General features: G+C 43.3%; 2 protein-coding genes across 4 annotated transcripts in view; one reads left to right on the top strand and one right to left on the bottom strand.

Moving 5' to 3' along the window:
• Nucleotides 1–22,335, top strand: part of LOC135105642 (glycosylphosphatidylinositol anchor attachment 1 protein-like) — a 34,419-nt gene that overhangs the window by 3,502 nt on the left and 8,582 nt on the right. For 2 of the 3 annotated variants that reach the window (XM_064014003.1, XM_064014004.1), the window contains exons 2-5: nt 20,133–20,274; nt 20,880–20,965; nt 21,413–21,544; nt 21,983–22,142. In XM_064014003.1, the coding sequence (XP_063870073.1) occupies nt 20,133–20,274; nt 20,880–20,965; nt 21,413–21,544; nt 21,983–22,142 (520 nt within the window). Of the gene's footprint in view, nt 1–19,389; nt 19,972–20,132; nt 20,275–20,879; nt 20,966–21,412; nt 21,545–21,982; nt 22,143–22,335 lie in introns of those variants that run through there. The other variant, XM_064014002.1, reaches the window with a different exon arrangement.
• On the bottom strand, nt 297–19,088 carry LOC135105643 (methyl-CpG-binding domain protein 3-like). Its single transcript, XM_064014005.1, has 7 exons — nt 18,982–19,088; nt 14,835–15,010; nt 14,516–14,668; nt 1,703–1,849; nt 1,075–1,203; nt 740–856; nt 297–478 (listed from the first exon to the last, which is right to left on the bottom strand). Exons 4-7 carry the CDS (start codon nt 1,733–1,735, stop codon nt 380–382), a joined length of 378 nt encoding a protein of 125 aa, XP_063870075.1. The 5' UTR covers nt 1,736–1,849; nt 14,516–14,668; nt 14,835–15,010; nt 18,982–19,088; the 3' UTR covers nt 297–379.

Here is a 22,335-nt window from a genome sequence, read left to right as displayed (position 1 = left end):
TATGTAATCAATAAAACTTGTAATTACAAATAATTCTTTTTATTACTGTCAAACATTATCAAGATTACAATTATTATCACTAATATTATTATTATTACTGTTATTATCATTATTATTTTTAGTTATTATTATCAAAGGTTGTAAAGACTGTCAGACACAGACAGACAGACAGACACAGACATACAGACAGACAAAAGAAATATATATATATATATATATATATATATATATATATATATATATATATATATATATATATATATAGAGAGAGAGAGAGAGAGAGAGAGAGAGAGAGAGAGAGAGAGAGAGAGAGAGAGAGAGAGAGAGAGAGAGAGCAAAAACAGTTATACATACAAAATCTCTCTCTTTCTTTCTCTCTCTATGGCTGCAGCTCCCTCAATGCCTTCTCCAGCTGGTGTCGAGCAAGACCCAGTCTCTCTTCCTGTCTTGCTATGTCCTCGTTTTCTATTTGCACTGACTGAAACGCAAAATAATAATAATAATAAATAATGATGATAATGATACACACACACACACACACACACACACACACACACACACACACACACACACACACTTATGAACATTTACAAACAGTCACACAACACTTCAACACTTCCAAACACTTACAAAACACACACACACACACACACACACACACACACACACACACACACACACACACACACACACACACACACACTTACAAACACACACAAACACTTACTAACATACTTACAATGACGAGAGGCTGTGACGGGTTCAAAAACACTCCAGGGTTCTTTTCTAAGTAATGTCTCGCCTCTGTCTGGCCAGTAATGGGGCCAGGAAACACGTGGAGGGCTGTGGTGACACTCTGCGGGTAGTAGTAGTAGTGGTAGTAGCAGCGGTAGTAGTAGTAGTAATAGTAATAGTAGCTTCTTTGAAATCACCATTTTTTCTCACACACACTTATACACACACAAACCCCCCTCCCCTCTCTCTCTCTCTCTCTCTCTCTCTCTCTCTCTCTCTCTCTCTCTCTCTCTCTCTCTCTCTCTCTCTCTCTCTCTCTCCCCCTACACCCACACACACCTGCAGCACAGTCTGGTCCTCCACATTTGGCCCCACAGCCTTCAGAGCAGCGGGTAAGTCAACGTTTCTCAACACGGAGGTTTGGGCGTCCAGAGCTTGTAAACCCTGCAGTCTTTTCTCCCAGAACAGCTGTGGGTTAGAGAAGGTGTCAGGGAGGGTGTGTGTCACTTTTGCCAGCTCCTCACTAAGGCATCCTCACTACTGTCCGAAGGCTGTAGTTGAAGTTACAAGGGTTGCAAAGGTGTTTTCAAAGGTGTTTTGAAGGAGTTTTCCAGGAATAGTTTAACAAGCTGCAGTGGAAGTTACTGGGGTTTTCAAGGTTCCAGGGATAGTTTAACAAGCTGAACAATAACAACAACAACAAAAATTAACAAGACCAATTTTTCAGCCCCTGTGATGACCTCTCTCTCTCTCTCTCTCTCTCTCTCTCTCTCTCTCTCTCTCTCTCTCTCTCTCTCTCTCTCTCTCTCTCTCTCTCTCTCTCCTGTGACCTGTAACTTCTTCACTGACCCTCTCCCTCTCCCCATGACCTCTGACCTAACAAATAACCCTTTCCAACCCTTTTATGACTTTCCTAACCCCCATGACCCTTTACCAACCTTTCCCTCTCTCCGTGACCCCTGCTGACCTGCTTTGGCTTGTCCTGTGACCCATGCTTCATGTCGGCCTTGACCTTGCTAGACGGCTGGGTCTTTACTACTTTAACTGGCTGTTTAAATATGCTGGCTGTCTGCCGGATGGGGGAACCAGAGCTGCATCCTTACGCATCCCACGGCTGTATGGGGAGTAGTAGTAGTAGTAGTAGTAGTAGTACACACACACACACACACACACACACTGTTACTGTGTGTAAAGTGTATGTACCTCATGTGATTATTCCTCGGTATATATAAGTGAAATGTTCAATAGTTTTCTATTTGCATGAAAACGTGTAATATGTGTGAGTATCAGTATTTAATGCTATATTAAGCACCGAAGCCGATGCTCACTTGTTGGTAGTGTGGGGTTAACCTGCTAGTCGCCTTCGGGCATCACTCACGGCCAAGTCGCGCTCAGACAAAGACGGGCAGGATGGTGACCGAGGTAAATACTTTAATTTTGTAGTAAAAACTGATTGTCATAGTGCCAAGTCAATTGCATGTATTGTTAATGAATATTGTAATATGTTGAAAGTGTTTAATATCAGTGTATAATGTTATTTTGTAAGAAATTGAGACCGAGAACTTGTTCGCAGTTCTTACGGTCATGCCTACCTCATCAATAAATGTCAGAGAGAGAACTGCCTTTCCTCGACCCTACGATGATGGGTGTGATCAGTAAAACAGATCACCTGAGAGCCAATTGATGCCCAGCCGGTGCGGCTACAGTAAGAACTCAGCCTACAAGCAAGAAATTGGCTCCATGTGAAACCGTAGCAAGAGTGAGTCACAGGACGAGGGGACGCTGACGTAAGCCTATAGGTTGACCTCTGAGGCCCCGGGGTCAGCTCTACCCTTGACGACAACCACTCCCTTCTACCCACTGTGCCTCGCCACCATTTTGTAGAACCCATGGTCACAGGCAAGAAAGTATAATAGTATGTATGTGCACTGAATTGAGTAGCCTAAGTGAAAATTACCCACAATTAGCTAGTATTAAGAGTGGTAATTTTAAATTGCTCTTTCAGTGTCTCAGTATTGACACAATTAAGTTGTTAGATATGTCTGATACTGAGGAAATTAATGCCGTAGATGGCCTTAGGGAAGGTGAGGGTGAGCAAGTGGACAGGGATCAAACTTGTATTGAAGAAGTTAGTGTCAGGGAGCGAGTGCCAACCGATAAAGGAAGAGAATATCAAGTCAGTGTAACCAAAGGAAGAGCAGAGTCCTGTAAGCGTAAATGGAGCAGTGTTACCAGCAAAATTAAGAAAGGATTAAAAATTGTAATTAGCCCTTTTGAATTAGAGCCCATGTCAAGTGAAGTAATAGAGGCATTTCATCAGTATTATGTGGAATACACAAAGCTGGTGGAACTAGAGCCAGAAAGGTCAGAGGAGCTAAATGAAGAGCTGGAACACAATCAACAAGTTCACCATGAAATATTAGAAAGTATAGAATGTAAAAGAAAGGAGTTAAAGAATGACAGAGGATCAATTTGTTCTAGCAAACGGTCTAGACATTCTAGAGTCTCATCTACTTCATCACGTTCATCAGCAGCACAAAGAAAGCAAGAAGCAGCAGCAAAGGTAGCCAGACTTAGAAAGGAAATGGAATATCATGATTGTTACTGTGTGTAAAGCGTATGTACCTCATGTGATTATTCCTCGGCATATATAAGTGAAATGTTCAATAGTTTTCTATTTGCATGAAAACGTGTAATATGTGTGAGTATCAGTATTTAATGCTATATTAAGCACCGAAGCCGATGCTCACTTGTTGGTAGTGTGGGGTTAACCTGCTAGTCGCCTTCGGGCATCACTCACGGCCAAGTCGCGCTCAGACAAAGACGGGCAGGATGGTGACCGAGGTAAATACTTTAATTTTGTAGTAAAAACTGATTGTCATAGTGCTAAGTCAATTGCATGTATTGTTAATGAATATTGTAATATGTTGAAAGTGTTTAATATCAGTGTATAATGTTATTTTGTAAGAAATTGAGACCGAGAACTTGTTCGCAGTTCTTACGGTCATGCCTACCTCATCAATAAACGTCAGAGAGAGAACTGCCTTTCCTCGACCCTACGATGATGGGTGTGATCAGTAAAACAGATCACCTGAGAGCCAATTGATGCCCAGCCGGTGCGGCTACAGTAAGAACTCGACCTACAAGCAAGAAATTGGCTCCATGTGAAACCGTAGCAAGAGTGAGTCACAGGACGAGGGGACGCTGACGTAAGCCTATAGGTTGACCTCTGAGGCCCCGGGGTCAGCTCTACCCTTGACGACAACCACTCCCTTCTACCCACTGTGCCTCGCCACCATTTTGTAGAACCCATGGTCACAGGCAAGAAAGTATAATAGTATGTATGTGCACTGAATTGAGTAGCCTAAGTGAAAATTACCCACAATTAGCTAGTATTAAGAGTGGTAATTTTAAATTGCTCTTTCAGTGTCTCAGTATTGACACAATTAAGTTGTTAGATATGTCTGATACTGAGGAAATTAATGCCGTAGATGGCCTTAGGGAAGGTGAGGGTGAGCAAGTGGACAGGGATCAAACTTGTATTGAAGAAGTTAGTGTCAGGGAGCGAGTGCCAACCGATAAAGGAAGAGAATATCAAGTCAGTGTAACCAAAGGAAGAGCAGAGTCCTGTAAGCGTAAATGGAGCAGTGTTACCAGCAAAATTAAGAAAGGATTAAAAATTGTAATTAGCCCCTTTGAATTAGAGCCCATGTCAAGTGAAGTAATAGAGGCATTTCAGCAGTATTATGTGGAATACACAAAGCTGGTGGAACTAGAGCCAGAAAGGTCAGAGGAGCTAAATGAAGAGCTGGAACACAATCAACAAGTTCACCATGAAATATTAGAAAGTATAGAATGTAAAAGAAAGGAGTTAAAGAATGACAGAGGATCAATTTGTTCCAGCAAACGGTCTAGACATTCTAGAGTCTCATCTACTTCATCACGTTCATCAGCAGCACAAAGAAAGCAAGAAGCAGCAGCAAAGGTAGCCAGACTTAGAAAGGAAATGGAATATCATGATAGTTTAGCAGAGGCAGAAGTTATGTTAGCTAAGACAAAAGCAGAGGCAGAAGCAATGTTCTCAAAGAAAAAGAAAGAGAGAGATTTAGCAGTTGCTAGTGCAGAACTTAATGCTCTTAGCTTAGTTGAAGAAGAAGTAAAAATGCTTCCAGGTAATGATGAAAGTGTAGAGAAGCAAAGTTATCTTCAACAATACATAGAGTCACAAAATGAAATGAAAGCACAAGCAATTGCAAATCAACAAAGTGACAATGCCATGCCTCACAAATATGTTACATTCCATGACCCACAGAAACCTTCTTCTTGCAATAGAGATAATGAATTGATGACAAATGAAGTAGATGGACAAATATTTAGTGAACCTCAGGTAATAAATCTCAACCCTACAGCTCAAAGTCTTGTACCAAGCTCTCGTAGACACACTCATAATGTCAACATGCCTAATAATGTGAATAATGTGAGACAGAATCATCAATCCTTTTCCCATCCTGGGGGAACCTTTGCAATCAACATACCTGATCCCAAGTGGAGCCTTCCTCCAATAGAGCCTAACACTTTTGATGGAGAACCCATGGAATTTCCAAGTTGGTTGAAAAACTTTGAAACTTATGTAGAGTCTAAAACTTCTGTTGGTAAAGAGAGACTTGCCTACTTAGAGAGGTATACAACTGGTGAGGCAAAGAATGCCATTAAAATGTTAATGCACTTTAACTCTGATGCTGACTATGTGCAAGCAAAGAAAATTCTTAGTGATAGATTTGGAAACAAAAGCATCATAGCTGATGCTTACACAAATAAGTTAATGAATTGGCTACCAATCTCTCCGCATAATGGTCCAGCATTAACAGCATTCTCAGATTTTTTGAAGTGCTGTTTAGCTGCAATGAAACACACTTCTTATTTGTCATTTCTGAATGATCCTAGAGAGCAGAGAAAGGTGCTAGCAAAACTCCCTGAACATGTTGTTCATGACTGGAGAAAGCAAGCGATGATATATCTTGATACTAACAGTAATAACACTTCTAGTAGCAATGAAGAGCACCACCCACCCTTTGAAATGTTATGTGAATTTGTCCAGAACGAAGCAAAAGGAGCAAGCAATCCATTTCTTTCCTGGAATTCAGTAAGTAAGGAAGTAAATGACTGGATCAAAACTCAAACATGGGCAACCAATTGGAAACCAAGGGAATCAAACATCATGACAAAGAATAGAGGGAGTAGAACTTTCATGGCTAAAGCAATTGAGGAAAAACCAATGTGGTCATTCCAAAGTAAAGTAAATGTACAAGCCAACAAACAGTATCCCAAGGACCAGGAAAGGAAAGGACGATTCTGTCACTACTGTACAAAGGATCATGATTTAGATGATTGCAAGGAATTTGCCAAACTTGATGGTAATACTAGGTACAAATTTGCTAAAGAAAAACGGTTATGTACAGGGTGTCTAAAAATGGGTCACAAAGGAAAGGATTGTAGAAGAAGGAAAGTTTGTAAAGTATGTCAGAGATACCATCCCACAGCTCTTCACAATGATGACATGACAAGAACTGAGAGCCAAAAGGTGCCAGCACAAGCAACTCAGCCTAAAGATGATAAACCCACAGTAGTAGCCAATAAGGTCAAAGTTACAGAATCAGTGACACATGACATGCACACCATGATAGTTCCTGTATGGTTACATCATGTTAGTAACGAAGAGAATAAATTTTTAGTGTATGCCCTGCTGGATGAGCAGTCTGATGCTTCATTCATCAAGGAAAGCACTCTGAATAAATTGGGAGTTAGTGGACCATCAGTGTCACTCAATATCCACACAATAAGTGGAAAACAAATCACTGATTCTATCAAAATTCATGGACTTAAAGTAAGAGGTTATAATGAAGAAGCAGAAATATCAATCCCTTCAGCATATTCAACAGAAAACATTTCAGCTGGACGGAGTCAGATACCAAGGCCTGAGACTGCTTGTGACTGGCCCCACTTAAAGGCAATCTCTGACAAACTAATGAAATATGACCCAAACATTGACATAGGACTTCTCATTGGTCTTGATTGTGCAGAAGCCATTATGGCAGAAGAGCAAATAGCAGGTGATAGTAAGAAGCATCCCTATGCTCGTAGGACAGAGCTAGGTTGGGGGATCATTGGTAAAATCTCACCCCATTCAAGTCCATTGGAGGATACAGTGGTAGTCTACAGAACAGTGACACAAGAAGTAGAAATCAATGAAGAAAAGAGGGTTAATTTCTTAGTGGTTCCTACTAAAACCAAAGAGATGATTAATCCTTCTCAAGTGAGAGATATGTTTGAACTTGACTTCAGTGATAGAAAGTCAGCTGACACTCCATTATCATATGAAGATAAAAGGTTTATGAGTAAGATGAAAGAAGGAGTACATCAGCTGAAGGATGGCCATTATGAGTTGCCCCTTCCTCTTAAAGATGATAAGGTCAAGCTTCCAAACAACAAACTATTAGCAGAGCAGAGACTCAAGAAGTTAAGAGCTAAACTTGAGAAGGATAATCAACACAAAGGTGATTACAAAGTGTTCATGGATGATATGATTACAAAGGGTTATGCAGAGGTTGTACCGACAAAGGATTTAGTTAGGAATGATGGTAAGGTCTGGTACATTCCACATCATGGAGTCTATCATCCAAGAAAGCCAAAGAAGTTGAGAGTTGTATTTGACTGTAGTGCAAACTACAGGAACCAGTCATTAAACAGTCACCTGTTACAAGGCCCAGACCTTACCAACAAACTTATTGGAGTATTGTGTAGGTTTAGGCAAGAAAGCATTGCACTTGTATGTGATATAGAGGCAATGTACCATCAAGTGAAGGTCAACCCAGAACACAGAGACATGTTAAGATTCCTTTGGTGGGAAAATGGTGACCTTAATAATAAGATAGCTGAATACAGGATGACAGCTCACCTGTTTGGAGCTACTTCATCTCCAAGTGTAGCCAACTTTGCTCTTAAGAAAGCTGCAGATGACTACGGGTGTGGATCTGATGCAGCCAAGTTTGTAAGAAACAACTTTTATGTTGATGATGGTTTGAAGTCAGTAGCTACAATGGATGAAGCTGTCACTCTTATTCAGCAGAGCAAAGAATTATGTTACAAGGGAGGTTTTAACCTTCATAAGTTCTTGTCAAACAACAAAGATGTATTAGCTGCAATTTCTCCTCATGAGAGAGCAGATGGAATTAAAAGTTTGGATTTTAGTAAGAATGAAGACACACTGCCTATAGAAAGAACTTTGGGAGTTGAGTGGTGCATAGAATCTGACACATTTCAATTTAGAATAAAGCTGAAAGACAAGCCACTCACCAGGAGAGGTATTCTGTCAACAGTGAGCTCTATATATGATCCATTAGGTCTAGTGTCACCTCTCATACTGACTGGAAAGCAAATTTTACAAGAATTATGTAAGAATGCAGTTGAATGGGATGAAGAGGTGCCAGATTATGTCAAACCTAAATGGATAAAATGGAAGGATGAGCTGCACAAACTAGATCAGTTAAAGGTACCTAGATGCTACAAACCTGATGACTTTGGGGAAGTAGAAAAGGTTGAACTCCATCACTTTTCAGATGCCTGTCAAGAGGGATATGGCCAGTGCTCATATATTAGATTAATTAGCAAGACTGGCCAAATTCATTGTGCATTAGTAATGGCAAAGTCACGTGTCACACCTCTAAAAACCATAACAATTCCCAGACTAGAACTAGCAGCAGCAGTGGTGTCAGTTAGAATCCATAAACTCTTGAAGGGAGAACTTGAGTATAATAATGTGGAAGAAGTATTTTGGACAGACAGCAAAGTAGTCCTTGGTTACATTGCAAATGAAGCAAAGAGATTCCATGTATATGTTGCAAATAGAGTAGAAACAATAAGAGATCACACTTCACCAGATCAGTGGAAATTTGTAGAGACACAGTATAACCCAGCAGATCATGCATCTAGAGGCATGACAGCAGATGAATTGTGTAATAGCAAGATCTGGTGGAATGGCCCAGAATTCCTTTGGCAACATAGCAAAATGGATAGCCATTCCAAGTACAAGGTCATAAATGAGAATGATCCAGAAGTGAAGAAAGTTGTATGCCATGCTGTAGGTACACAACAGCCCACAGATATACTAGAAAGACTTGAGTATTTTTCAGATTGGTTTAAAGCAAAGAGGGCAGTTGCTGTATGCCTCAAGCTTCTGAACAGCTTCAGAGGAAAAGGTGATGGCACTACTAAAGTAAAGGGGAACACATATAAGCCAGTAAATGTAGCAGAAGTGTCAGAAGCTGAAAATGTAATTATAAAACAACTGCAATCAAAGGCATTCCAAAAGGAAATAAATGTACTGAAATCATCTGCTAACCATAATTCTTTAATTAAAGGAGACAATGGCAAGGGAACAAAAGTGATAGACAAGACCAGTTCCCTCTATAAGTTAGATCCCTACATTGACAAAAATGGTATCATGAGAGTAGGAGGAAGATTGAGGCTTTCTAATTTGACAGATGAATCCAAACATCCAGTCATCCTCCCCAAAACATCTCACATAACCCAGCTGATAATATGCCACCATCACAAAAGGACAAATCATCAAGGCAGGGGCATAACTTTAAATGAAATCAGGTCATGTGGATACTGGATAGTAGGAGGATCATCCCTAGTATCAAGGCACATTTCAAAGTGCATTATCTGTCGTAAAGTTAGAAGTACAACACAGGGACAGAAGATGGCAGACCTGCCTATTGACAGACTAGAACCATCACCTCCTTTTACATACTCAGCAGTAGATTTCTTTGGCCCTTTCTATGTCAAAGAGGGGCGTAAAGAGCTTAAAAGATATGGAGTGCTCTTTACTTGCATGGCATGTAGAGCTGTGCACATAGAGACAGCCAACAGCATGGATACAAGTTCCTTCCTAAGTGCATACCGTCGCTTTGTAGGACGAAGAGGGCCCGTAAGACAGTTGAGATGTGACCAAGGAACTAACTTTGTAGGAGCCAAATCAGAGTATGAGAAATGCTTAAAAGAATTAAATAACAATAAAGTCAGACAAGAACTCATGAAAGATCAGTGTGACAGGATTGTTTTTAACATGAATGTACCCAATTCCAGTCACATGGGAGGTGTTTGGGAGAGGCAGATACGCACAGTGAGAAATGTACTCTCTGTGTTGCTTGATCAGCATGGTACTCAGTTAGATGTCCAAGATCTGAGAACCTTCCTAGTTGAAGCAGAAAATATAGTTAATGGTCGTCCCCTAACTGTGGACCATCTTAACTCCCCAGAAAGTCTTACACCGTTGACACCCAGTAATTTGTTAACTATGAAAACAAAGGTAGTACTGCCTCCTCCAAGCATTTTCATTAAGAAGGACCTGTACTGCATAAAGAGATGGCGCAGAGCACAATACCTGGCCAACCAGTTCTGGTCCAGGTGGAAAAAGGAGTATGTGCAATTCCTACAGCTTAGAAACAAGTGGACAACACCAAAGAGGAATCTCAGTGTAAATGACATAGTTATCATCAAAGATCAGAATTTAGCAAGGAACCAGTGGAAACTGGGAAGAGTAACAGAAGTATCTCCTGATCATGATGGCCTAGTAAGAAAGGTTAAGGTCCTGGTTTCAGACTGTAATCTCGACAACCAGGGAAGACACATAAAGGCAAACAGGACCATCATAGAGAGGCCAATACATAGTCTAGTATTGCTGTTAGAAGGTAATGCATAATAATAGACCGGAGCATCCCCGCCAAGGAGCCAATGTAACAAAACATATTATGTGCTAATCCTAGTTTTAAGGTACATACTAATCTTAATTTAAGGTAAATTGTTACACAATTTAGGGGAGCCATGTTACTGTGTGTAAAGCGTATGTACCTCATGTGATTATTCCTCGGCATATATAAGTGAAATGTTCAATAGTTTTCTATTTGCATGAAAACGTGTAATATGTGTGAGTATCAGTATTTAATGCTATATTAAGCACCGAAGCCGATGCTCACTTGTTGGTAGTGTGGGGTTAACCTGCTAGTCGCCTTCGGGCATCACTCACGGCCAAGTCGCGCTCAGACAAAGACGGGCAGGATGGTGACCGAGGTAAATACTTTAATTTTGTAGTAAAAACTGATTGTCATAGTGCTAAGTCAATTGCATGTATTGTTAATGAATATTGTAATATGTTGAAAGTGTTTAATATCAGTGTATAATGTTATTTTGTAAGAAATTGAGACCGAGAACTTGTTCGCAGTTCTTACGGTCATGCCTACCTCATCAATAAACGTCAGAGAGAGAACTGCCTTTCCTCGACCCTACGATGATGGGTGTGATCAGTAAAACAGATCACCTGAGAGCCAATTGATGCCCAGCCGGTGCGGCTACATTGGGGAAGTAGAAAAGGTTGAACTCCATCACTTTTCAGATGCCTGTCAAGAGGGATATGGCCAGTGCTCATATATTAGATTAATTAGCAAGACTGGCCAAATTCATTGTGCATTAGTAATGGCAAAGTCACGTGTCACACCTCTAAAAACCATAACAATTCCCAGACTAGAACTAGCAGCAGCAGTGGTGTCAGTTAGAATCCATAAACTCTTGAAGGGAGAACTTGAGTATAATAATGTGGAAGAAGTATTTTGGACAGACAGCAAAGTAGTCCTTGGTTACATTGCAAATGAAGCAAAGAGATTCCATGTATATGTTGCAAATAGAGTAGAAACAATAAGAGATCACACTTCACCAGATCAGTGGAAATTTGTAGAGACACAGTATAACCCAGCAGATCATGCATCTAGAGGCATGACAGCAGATGAATTGTGTAATAGCAAGATCTGGTGGAATGGCCCAGAATTCCTTTGGCAACATAGCAAAATGGATAGCCATTCCCAGTACAAGGTCATAAGTGAGAATGATCCAGAAGTGAAGAAAGTTGTATGCCATGCTGTAGGTACACAACAGCCCACAGATATACTAGAAAGACTTGAGTATTTTTCAGATTGGTTTAAAGCAAAGAGGGCAGTTGCTGTATGCCTCAAGCTTCTGAACAGCTTCAGAGGAAAAGGTGATGGCACTACTAAAGTAAAGGGAAACACATATAAGCCAGTAAATGTAGCAGAAGTGTCAGAAGCTGAAAATGTAATTATAAAACAACTGCAATCAAAGGCATTCCAAAAGGAAATAAATGTACTGAAATCATCTGCTAACCATAATTCTTTAATTAAAGGAGACAATGGCAAGGGAACAAAAGTGATAGACAAGACCAGTTCCCTCTATAAGTTAGATCCCTACATTGACAAAAATGGTATCATGAGAGTAGGAGGAAGATTGAGGCTTTCTAAATTGACAGATGAATCCAAACATCCAGTCATCCTCCCCAAAACATCTCACATAACCCAGCTGATAATATGCCACCATCACAAAAGGACAAATCATCAAGGCAGGGGCATAACTTTAAATGAAATCAGGTCATGTGGATACTGGATAGTAGGAGGATCATCCCTAGTATCAAGGCACATTTCAAAGTGCATTATCTGTCGTAAAGTTAGAAGTACAACACAGGGACAGAAGATGGCAGACCTGCCTATTGACAGACTAGAACCATCACCTCCTTTTACATACTCAGCAGTAGATTTCTTTGGCCCTTTCTATGTCAAAGAGGGGCGTAAAGAGCTTAAAAGATATGGAGTGCTCTTTACTTGCTTGGCATGTAGAGCTGTGCACATAGAGACAGCCAACAGCATGGATACAAGTTCCTTCCTAAGTGCATACCGTCGCTTTGTAGGACGAAGAGGGCCCATAAGACAGTTGAGATGTGACCAAGGAACTAACTTTGTAGGAGCCAAATCAGAGTATGAGAAATGCTTAAAGGAATTAAATAACAATAAAGTCAGACAAGAACTCGTGAAAGATCAGTGTGACTGGATTGTTTTTAACATGAATGTACCCAATTCCAGTCACATGGGAGGTGTTTGGGAGAGGCAGATACGCACAGTGAGAAATGTACTCTCTGTGTTGCTTGATCAGCATGGTACTCAGTTAGATGACCAAGATCTGAGAACCTTCCTAGTTGAAGCAGAAAATATAGTTAATGGTCGTCCCCTAACTGTGGACCATCTTAACTCCCCAGAAAGTCTTACACCGTTGACACCCAGTAATTTGTTAACTATGAAAACAAAGGTAGTACTGCCTCCTCCAAGCATTTTCATTAAGAAGGACCTGTACTGCATAAAGAGATGGCGCAGAGCACAATACCTGGCCAACCAGTTCTGGTCCAGGTGGAAAAAGGAGTATGTGCAATTCCTACAACTTAGAAATAAGTGGACAACACCAAAGAGGAATCTCAGTGTAAATGACATAGTTATCATCAAAGATCAGAATTTAGCAAGGAACCAGTGGAAACTGGGAAGAGTAACAGAAGTATCTCCTGATCATGATGGCCTAGTAAGAAAGGTTAAGGTCCTGGTTTCAGACTGTAATCTCGACAACCAGGGAAGACACATAAAGGCAAACAGGACCATCATAGAGAGGCCAATACATAGTCTAGTATTGCTGTTAGAAGGTAATGCATAATAATAGACCGGAGCATCCCCGCCAAGGAGCCAATGTAACAAAACATATTATGTGCTAATCTTAGTTTTAAGGTACATACTAATCTTAATTTAAGGTAAATTGTTACACAATTTAGGGGAGCCATGTTACTGTGTGTAAAGTGTATGTACCTCATGTGATTATTCCTCGGTATATATAAGTGAAATGTTCAATAGTTTTCTATTTGCATGAAAACGTGTAATATGTGTGAGTATCAGTATTTAATGCTATATTAAGCACCGAAGCCGATGCTCACTTGTTGGTAGTGTGGGGTTAACCTGCTAGTCGCCTTCGGGCATCACTCACGGCCAAGTCGCGCTCAGACAAAGACGGGCAGGATGGTGACCGAGGTAAATACTTTAATTTTGTAGTAAAAACTGATTGTCATAGTGCTAAGTCAATTGCATGTATTGTTAATGAATATTGTAATATGTTGAAAGTGTTTAATATCAGTGTATAATGTTATTTTGTAAGAAATTGAGACCGAGAACTTGTTCGCAGTTCTTACGGTCATGCCTACCTCATCAATAAATGTCAGAGAGAGAACTGCCTTTCCTCGACCCTACGATGATGGGTGTGATCAGTAAAACAGATCACCTGAGAGCCAATTGATGCCCAGCCGGTGCGGCTACACACACACACACACACACACACGCGCGCGCGTGTACATTTTCAGTTTGTTAACTGCCTAAATAATAAATCGATTATTATTATTATTATTATTATTATTATTATTATTATTATTACACACACACACACACCTGTAGTTCAAGAGATTAGGTTGTTTGCTTAAACACACACACACACACACACACACACACACACACACACACACACATTACCTAGAGAGAAAAAAAAATACAAATAAAAAAATGCTTACACACACACACACACACACACATTTTCATTTTGTTAACTGCCTAAATAATAAACCGTTTATTATTATTATTATTATTATTATTATTATTATTATTATTATTATTACACACACCTGTAGTTCAAGAGATTAGGTTAAGTTTACTTCAACACACACACACACACACACACACACACACACATTATCTAGAGAGAAAAAAAAAATACGAATAAGGAAAAATGCTTACACTTAGATTACAAACAAACAAACACACACACACACACACACACACACACACACACACACCTGTAATCAAAGAGGGTACCACGGGGCTTCTTGTTCTTCCTCGCCAGCATTGGGTTGACCTTCCCAGTCTGAAAATCGAAGGAGGAAAAGTCAACAGTGTCACCGAGGTAACGGGTCAACTGGGGCTTGCTTCGGAACTTCTTGCCATCGGGGCTGAGAGAGAGAGAGAGAGAGAGAGAGAGAGAGAGAGAGAGAGAGAGAGAGAGAGAGAGAGAGAGAGTTTTGTCATTTTTTTAATAATTTCGTAGATTTTTGCTGTTTTGGTTTTATTTGTCAGAGAGAGAGGGGGAGGGAAACATAAACACAAACACACACTTACATGTAATAATACACATCTACTTTACCGCAAGTCGGCCCAGTTTTCCTCAGCACTTCCTCTCTTTTCCAGCCGCGCGGGAGGGCAGAACACTCATAGCGCCTTTTTTTTTTCTATCTGCACCGACATCTTGTGAGGGCGAGGGAGAGGGAGAGGGAGGGAGGCACAGAACTTGCCGTCTGTGAACGAGTAACAATGAAGAAATTACTCTCTCTCTCTCTCTCTCTCTCTCTCTCTCTCTCTCTCTCTCTCTCTCTCTCTCTCTCTCTATATATATATATATATATATATATATATATATATATATATATATATATATATATATATAACCTAAATTCTATATATATATATATATATATATATATATATATATATATATATATATATATATATATATATATATAACCTAAATTCTATATATATATTGTTACGAAAGCACAAACCTCAGCACTCCCGTAGACGCCCACAATTCCCCGACAGTCAGGACAGCACTCGGGAACACCAGCAGGCTAGACAAGAGATGCTAAGGATACCACGTCCCACGTGATTCACGCACAGCCAGACAGAGCGGGTAGACAAACAGTGGGCAACACTTTCTTCCTTTACTAGTTCCGTTAGTTACAGGCAGTTACAGACACAGGCAGGGACAGTCAAACTCTTCAGGCTCACGCAACAGGCACTCGGCACGGAGGACACGCAAAGACAAGTTATCCAGAGCGGGGCCAACAACACACTGCCCAGTCACTGCAGTCACGCGACTTCTCTCCCGCCATCCATGCACCACTGCCAGACACCAGGCACAGCTGACACACACACACGCACGTCACACACTCAATCCCACAGAAAGAAATAAAGGCAACTTAGACTAAACAACAATAATACCCGGGCGTTACATCACCCCCTCCTTTACAAAAAGGTCGACCCGACCTTGCCTCTCCTTATATCTCTCCCTCAGAGTCAATCAACACAAAATCATCATAACGCCGTGGGCGGCGTCTGTCCCTGCGCGGCCGAGTGGGGCTGAGGTTCCTCTGCTGGCTCTGAGTCGCGGCCGTCGCCCACCCCTGACTCCTCAGCCTCGGCCTCCTCTGGCTCGCTGGGGGTGGTGACAGCTGTCTCCGGGTCGCTAGATCCTCCAGGAAGCTCGGCAGCGGGGCTCCCTCGGCCGCCCGCTCACCCTGCGGTGGTGCCTCGGCACGCTGCACCTCCACGCACTCGCCCACCGCTGTTCCGGCGGGTATGTTGCGAGCCTCGTCGGAGAAGTTAGCCAGTAAGACAGTGACTACCTTCTCCCCCGCTTGCACGAGGCTCCTTCCGACTGCCACTCCGTCAGCCAGTCGACAGTCACTGGCTGGTTCCACTAGGCCCTCCGTGCTCTGCATCGGCCGTGCGAGTCGACACTGTACTCGACACTCAGAGCGCGGGGCCAACTGCATCCGCCGTGTCGTCACTACCTCCGACCGGCCGACCTCCGGAAGGAAAGGCACATCGTATCCACATACCTTTATCACCTTCCGTCCAAAGTCTACGCAGGCCCTGGTCTTCTTCAGGTAGTCGTAACCCAGCAGACACTCTTCCTCCAGCTCGGCAACATACACGGGCAGGTTCACCTCCGCGCTGCCGACACTTATTCGAACGTCTACTGGGCCTTGCAACGGCATGCAGTCCCCCGTTACTCCACACAGCCTGTCCACGGTGCACGGGAGCCACTCAGCACTTACCAGCCTCCGCTGCACGATGGTGCGCTCAGCCCCGCTGTCAATGGTCATGCAGCAAGGCCTTCCATCAACCGCACCTCGTACCTGCACTGCGCTGACGGTGAGGTGGCACTTTACACAGCACGGGGCATTGGCACCTTGGCAGGCTGTGAGGTCGCCCCCTCCTCCAGCCCGCTGCTGTTTCCCGCCTCAGCAACCTCCTTGGGCTTGGGGGAGGCGCTGGAGCGGTGGCCCGATTTGCCGCATGCGGCGCAGCACGTCTGGAAGGCTTTGGAGTTAGGCCGATCGAGGGAGCGCGTCCTTCGTCCCCTCGGACATTGGCTGCGTCTATGGCCTCTCTCACTGCAGCCCCAACAGCGGCCGGCGAACTCGGACGGGCTCGCCTCCCATGACGCCGCCTTGTGCTTCACCTTCGCCTTCCGGCCCTGTACCTCACCGCGAGGCTGGGCAAGAGAAGAGAGGCTGGTCGTCGTCTGTAGGAAGGCCTCAAACTCCATAGCCCGTGCCAACGCCACCTGCACGTCAGCTGGGTGTGCCTGCTTCACATAGATTTGGAGCTGGTGGTCCTGGAGGGCGTCTACGAACGCGTCGCGCGCCAGAACAACGACCATGTCCTCGGCCGCGCTTGGATACGCCCTCCTCACCAGCCCTTCTACGTCCTGCGCCAGCTGGGAAAGGGTTTCGTCCTTCTCTCGCGTCCTCTTCTTAAGCTGGGCGCGGTATACCTCCGCCTGATGACGGTGTCCGAAACGTCGCCGCAAAGTTTCGGACACTGCTGCGTATGAGGTGCGCTGGCTGGCAGGGAGATGACCCAGCACTTCCAACGCCGGGCCTCGCAGCGCTGTCGCTAGTTGCAGGGCCTTCTCTGCCTCCCCCCAGCCCTGGGCCAAGGCCAGCATATCGAACTGGGCGACGTAAGACTCCCAGCTGACCTTACCATCGTACTCCGCTGGCTTGCGTCTCACGTGACGAGGTGACGAGCGGGCTGCCTTAGGGCTCGGGGGCGGGGAGGCGGCACGGGGAGGTGAGCCCGGCGGTGTAGGGGGCAGGCTAAGCCCTCCCCTCCTGTCCCGGGTGGGCGGCCAGCCCCCAACGGCCATCTCGGGTGCTTCCCAAGGACCTGCTTCCCCCACAGGGCCCCATCCAAGGCCCCCAACAGCAGGTGGGGCTGAGGCCACACTCCCTTCAGGTCCTGGGCTAGTCACGGGAGGCCAGGCGGGGGTTGCGGGCAGCTGTACACCTCCCGCCAAGACGCCACGTGGCGGCCACGCGCCCTGCCGCCAAACACTCGCGCCCTCACGCAGGTCTGCCACCTCTTCCCGCAAGGCTTGGAGTTTACTTTTTACCTCCTGTTTCACTGCCTCACACGAGCGATCAGTATACGCCTGCGTTTCAGCCCTCAGAGAACCTAGGCTGCTTTGCAGGGCTTCCATCAGTCGTTCAGTTTGGGCAGCTTGTGTTGCCACGGTTTGCTCGTGCCTTTCCTCCTGCTTCTGAGCCATACTCGCCAGTTGGGACATGAGGAGGTCCATCTGGGTGGGCTTCTCGTCACCAGCATCACTAGAGTCGTGACTAGACCCACTCAGTCCCTCACACTGGTCAGCAGCACCACTCTCGCCCGCCATTTTGTCTACCACCTTGTCTGCCATGGTTTCTCCACTCGAGTCACGTAGGTCTGTACGAGCACACACTTAGCATCCCACTCCTGACGCCATTGTTACGAAAGCACAAACCTCAGCACTCCCGTAGACGCCCACAATTCCCCGACAGTCAGGACAGCACTCGGGAACACCAGCAGGCTAGACAAGAGATGCTAAGGATACCACGTCCCACGTGATTCACGCACAGCCAGACAGAGCGGGTAGACAAACAGTGGGCAACACTTTCTTCCTTTACTAGTTCCGTTAGTTACAGGCAGTTACAGACACAGGCAGGGACAGTCAAACTCTTCAGGCTCACGCAACAGGCACTCGGCACGGAGGACACGCAAAGACAAGTTATCCAGAGCGGGGCCAACAACACACTGCCCAGTCACTGCAGTCACGCGACTTCTCTCCCGCCATCCATGCACCACTGCCAGACACCAGGCACAGCTGACACACACACACACGCAGGTCACACACTCAATCCCACAGAAAGAAATAAAGGCAACTTAGACTAAACAACAATAATACCCGGGCGTTACAATATATATATATATATATATATATATATATATATATATATATATATATATATATATATATATATATATATATATATATATATATATATATATATATATATATATATATATATATATATATATATATATATATATATATATATATATAACCTAAATTCTGCTGTATTTTGAAAGTGGCAGTTTTGCATAATATTTGGAATAATTACATATGTACGATAATTTTACCAGAAGTACTATCATTTTTAACCTGTGTAGTACGATAATATGGTCAAAACAATCTGGCAACGCTGCTGACGACTACGAGACTATGGGACGGGGACTCTGGTAGGGGACGGACTGGTCGCAGACAAGAACGAGACCTGTTGTTCACCCGTATGGTGAGACTTGTCTCCTAAGGAAAGCAATACATCTGGTACTTTCAGTTTTTTATTTTGTTATTCAAATTTATATAAGAAATTTTGCATTACCTGATATTGATAACATTAATTTTCACTCAAATTATTGTTTATTTCATAAAAATATCGTACGAATTCCCAAATTATCGTATTATCGTATGAGTCGCATTGTACATCGTACACGGGCAAAAATTATTGTACTTGTACAATAATTATCGTACGTCTGGCAACGCTGCCGATAGATCGTCACGGCTGTATTGCCAGCCAGGAATTGCCAAGTGTAAAGCCGTTGGTCCCTCACCAGCTCCATCATTAATATTTTTGCCTCCGGACACCACATCTTCCACAACTCATCCCGAGGACACGATGGTCTTGTCCAGCGCGCGGCTGCACATGACCAACCTGTCGGTCTTGTTGGCGCGGCTGGCAATTCCAGCCACCGGGCACCAAAATTTCAGAATGCGGGCCAACGCGGCAATGCGACTTCCTGCGGCTGGCAATTTAGCAGCGAATTGCCAAGTGTGAATCCGCCTTTCATTTTTACCCTTTGATCCCTTTTACCCACTTGAAATCACAAATCGAAAATTTATTATAGACATTATTATTATTATTATCATTATTATTATTGTTATTATTATTATTATTATTATTATTATTATTATTATTATTATTATTATTATTATTATTATTATTATTATCGCAAACTCGAACGTCAGTAAACGTAAACAGCAAGATGAGTAACAAGAAGAGGAAGAGGAATATCAGCTGGGAGCGGTGCATAGCGGATCAATTTTATTAATTTCTGAGCCTTTACTGGACTTCGCTTGTTGATACACATAGAGGTGAGAAGTACTGGCTTTGTTATGTGTGTATTGGGGAGGTGTTTTTTAGGCATCATTTTTTTTATACTACACAATAATGTTAAGTTAAATGTAATCCTTCGAAACACAATATTGAAATTATATCATATGGTACTACAATAATCTTTCTCTCCCTGACACAGATGGGACTGCTGACAGACCCTGGAATGGACCGCTCCCCGCTGCCGGCCCTGCTGGAAAGACACCACCGGCCGCTGTGTGTTTGTCTGTACGTCTGTGGCTGTCTATGGTTCTTGTCGCTGGCCCATAATGCCCTGAACCATGGTACGTATTGGGGTGGTGGTTTAGGTTAGGTTAGATTTGGTCCAGTTGGGGAATGTGTTTGTGGGTGTTTTGTTTTAGGAGGGGTGTAGGTAGGTTAGGTTTATTAGAGTTAGGCTGGGCGTTATTGTTTTTTCGTGTTTTGGGGTGTTAGGGTGTAATTAGAGGGGTTTTGGTGTCTTTTGTTCGGTTTTCACGTGTTCTTGTTGGGGTTCTGGGTGCTTGTGTAGGATTTTGAATTTTTTTTTTGGGGGGGGAGATAAGTCAAGTTTTGGTGATATTTTTTTTTTCTGGGTTATGCTTTTTTTGGGGGGGTGTTTCACTCATATTCCAGAAACAAACTCAATCTTGACACATTTTCATATTGATCCACTTATGTTTTTATGTTCTTAAGCAAACCCAAAAGTTCCAAACACACAATTGGACCACCACCACTGCAAACACAAACACATGCCCACAAATACACACATACCAATTTCAAACACACTTCTAAACACCCCCAACACACACATTTCTAACCCAAGCATTCCCAACCCACCCAGACACATTCCTAATCAAACACATCACCACTACTACCACATAACCTAACCTAACACACCTCTGCACAGGTACCTATTTCTCGGAGAATGCGTTGCTGCCTGGTTTGGTTCAGGGTGACTTTCAGGGTGACTCGGAGGCACTGCACTACTTGCAGGTGAGTGCTGAGGGTTTTAAGGTGGGTTAAGGGTTTATTAAGGTTGTTTTCTTGTTTTTAGGCTGTTTTAGGGATTATTGTATTCTTAGACACCTTTTGTATTGGGAAGATGTTAAAGGTGTATTAAGGGTGTTAAATTGTGTTAAGGTGATTTTTGGGATGTTTTCATGTATTTTTGAGATGTTTTAATGGTTATTTTTGTATCTTTAGGGTGTTTTAAGGGTTATTTTGTATATGTTTTTTTTGTGTTAGAACAATGATTTTCATTTTTTTTCTTTCAGCCATTTCTCTCTCTCTCTCTCTCTCTCTCTCTCTCTCTCTCTCTCTCTCTCTCTCTCTCTCTCTCTCTCTCTCTCTCTCTCTCTCTCTCTCTAATTTTAGGTGGGATATTTATAGTGGGTGCATTTAAGTTGTCATCCCAGTCTCTCCCCCATCTCCCCATTCCAGAGTCTGCAGGAGGAAGCGGAGAGTCACCCGTCATCCATGCCTCACTCATGGTTGGTGGGACAGTTCACCCAGTTAGGCCTGGACACCTTCACCCATTCCTTCACCCTACAGTACCCTATGGGACGAGGCAAGGTGAGACTGGGGGAGTAGAGGGATAGGTAGAAGGGAAGGGTGGTGGTGGGTAGGAGGAGGAGGAGGAGATACAGGGGGGTAAGGGAAGAGAAAGACAGGAGGAGAAAGAATAGGAGGTGGTGAGGGATGGATTAAGAAGGAACAGGAGGAGGAGGAGGAAGAGGTAGAGGGGGGAAGGGAAGAGAAAGATTGGAGGAGGAAAAGGGGAAGGTGGTAAGAGGTGGGTTAGGTTAAGGTAGGGTTGGTTTGGTTTGGTTAGGTTAGGTCAGATGGATTTGAGTGAGTTAGGCTTGGCTAGATGTGTTTGAGTGGGTTAGGTTAGGTTAGGCTCTATTCCCTCAACACAGTGTGACCATTTGTACTAAAACACCTTCCTTAACTATTTGTTGGCACTCATCACCACTATGTACTTGGTACTCACTGGCACTCTCTCCGCAGAACTTCACGGGCCGCAATGTGTATGCCATCCTTAGGGCCTCTCGGGGCAGTGGTACTGAGGCGTTGGTGGTGACGGCTCCCTACAGGCCCCCTGCAGCACTGCTCCCTGGCACTGCACCATCAATTGCCCTCATGCTGGCTATGGCGAAGTTTTTTTCTAGTATGTGTGTGTGTTTTTTTTCAGTTTTGTTTTTGTTTTCCTTTTTTTGTTTTGTTGTTTGTCTTCTTTCAGTTTTGTTTTTTGTTTTCCTTTTTTTTTGTGTTTTCTCTAGTTTGTGCTATTTTTGTGAGTTTTTTTTTCAATATTCATCTTTATCTTTCAGCTTGTTCTTATTTTATTTCATTGTATTTAT

The sequence above is a fragment of the Scylla paramamosain genome, chromosome 12 (assembly GCF_035594125.1).
Source record: "Scylla paramamosain isolate STU-SP2022 chromosome 12, ASM3559412v1, whole genome shotgun sequence".
Lineage (NCBI taxonomy): Eukaryota > Metazoa > Arthropoda > Malacostraca > Decapoda > Portunidae > Scylla > Scylla paramamosain.
The sequence above is the reverse complement of the archived record's forward strand: the minus strand, read 5'-3'. Positions and strand labels throughout refer to the sequence as shown.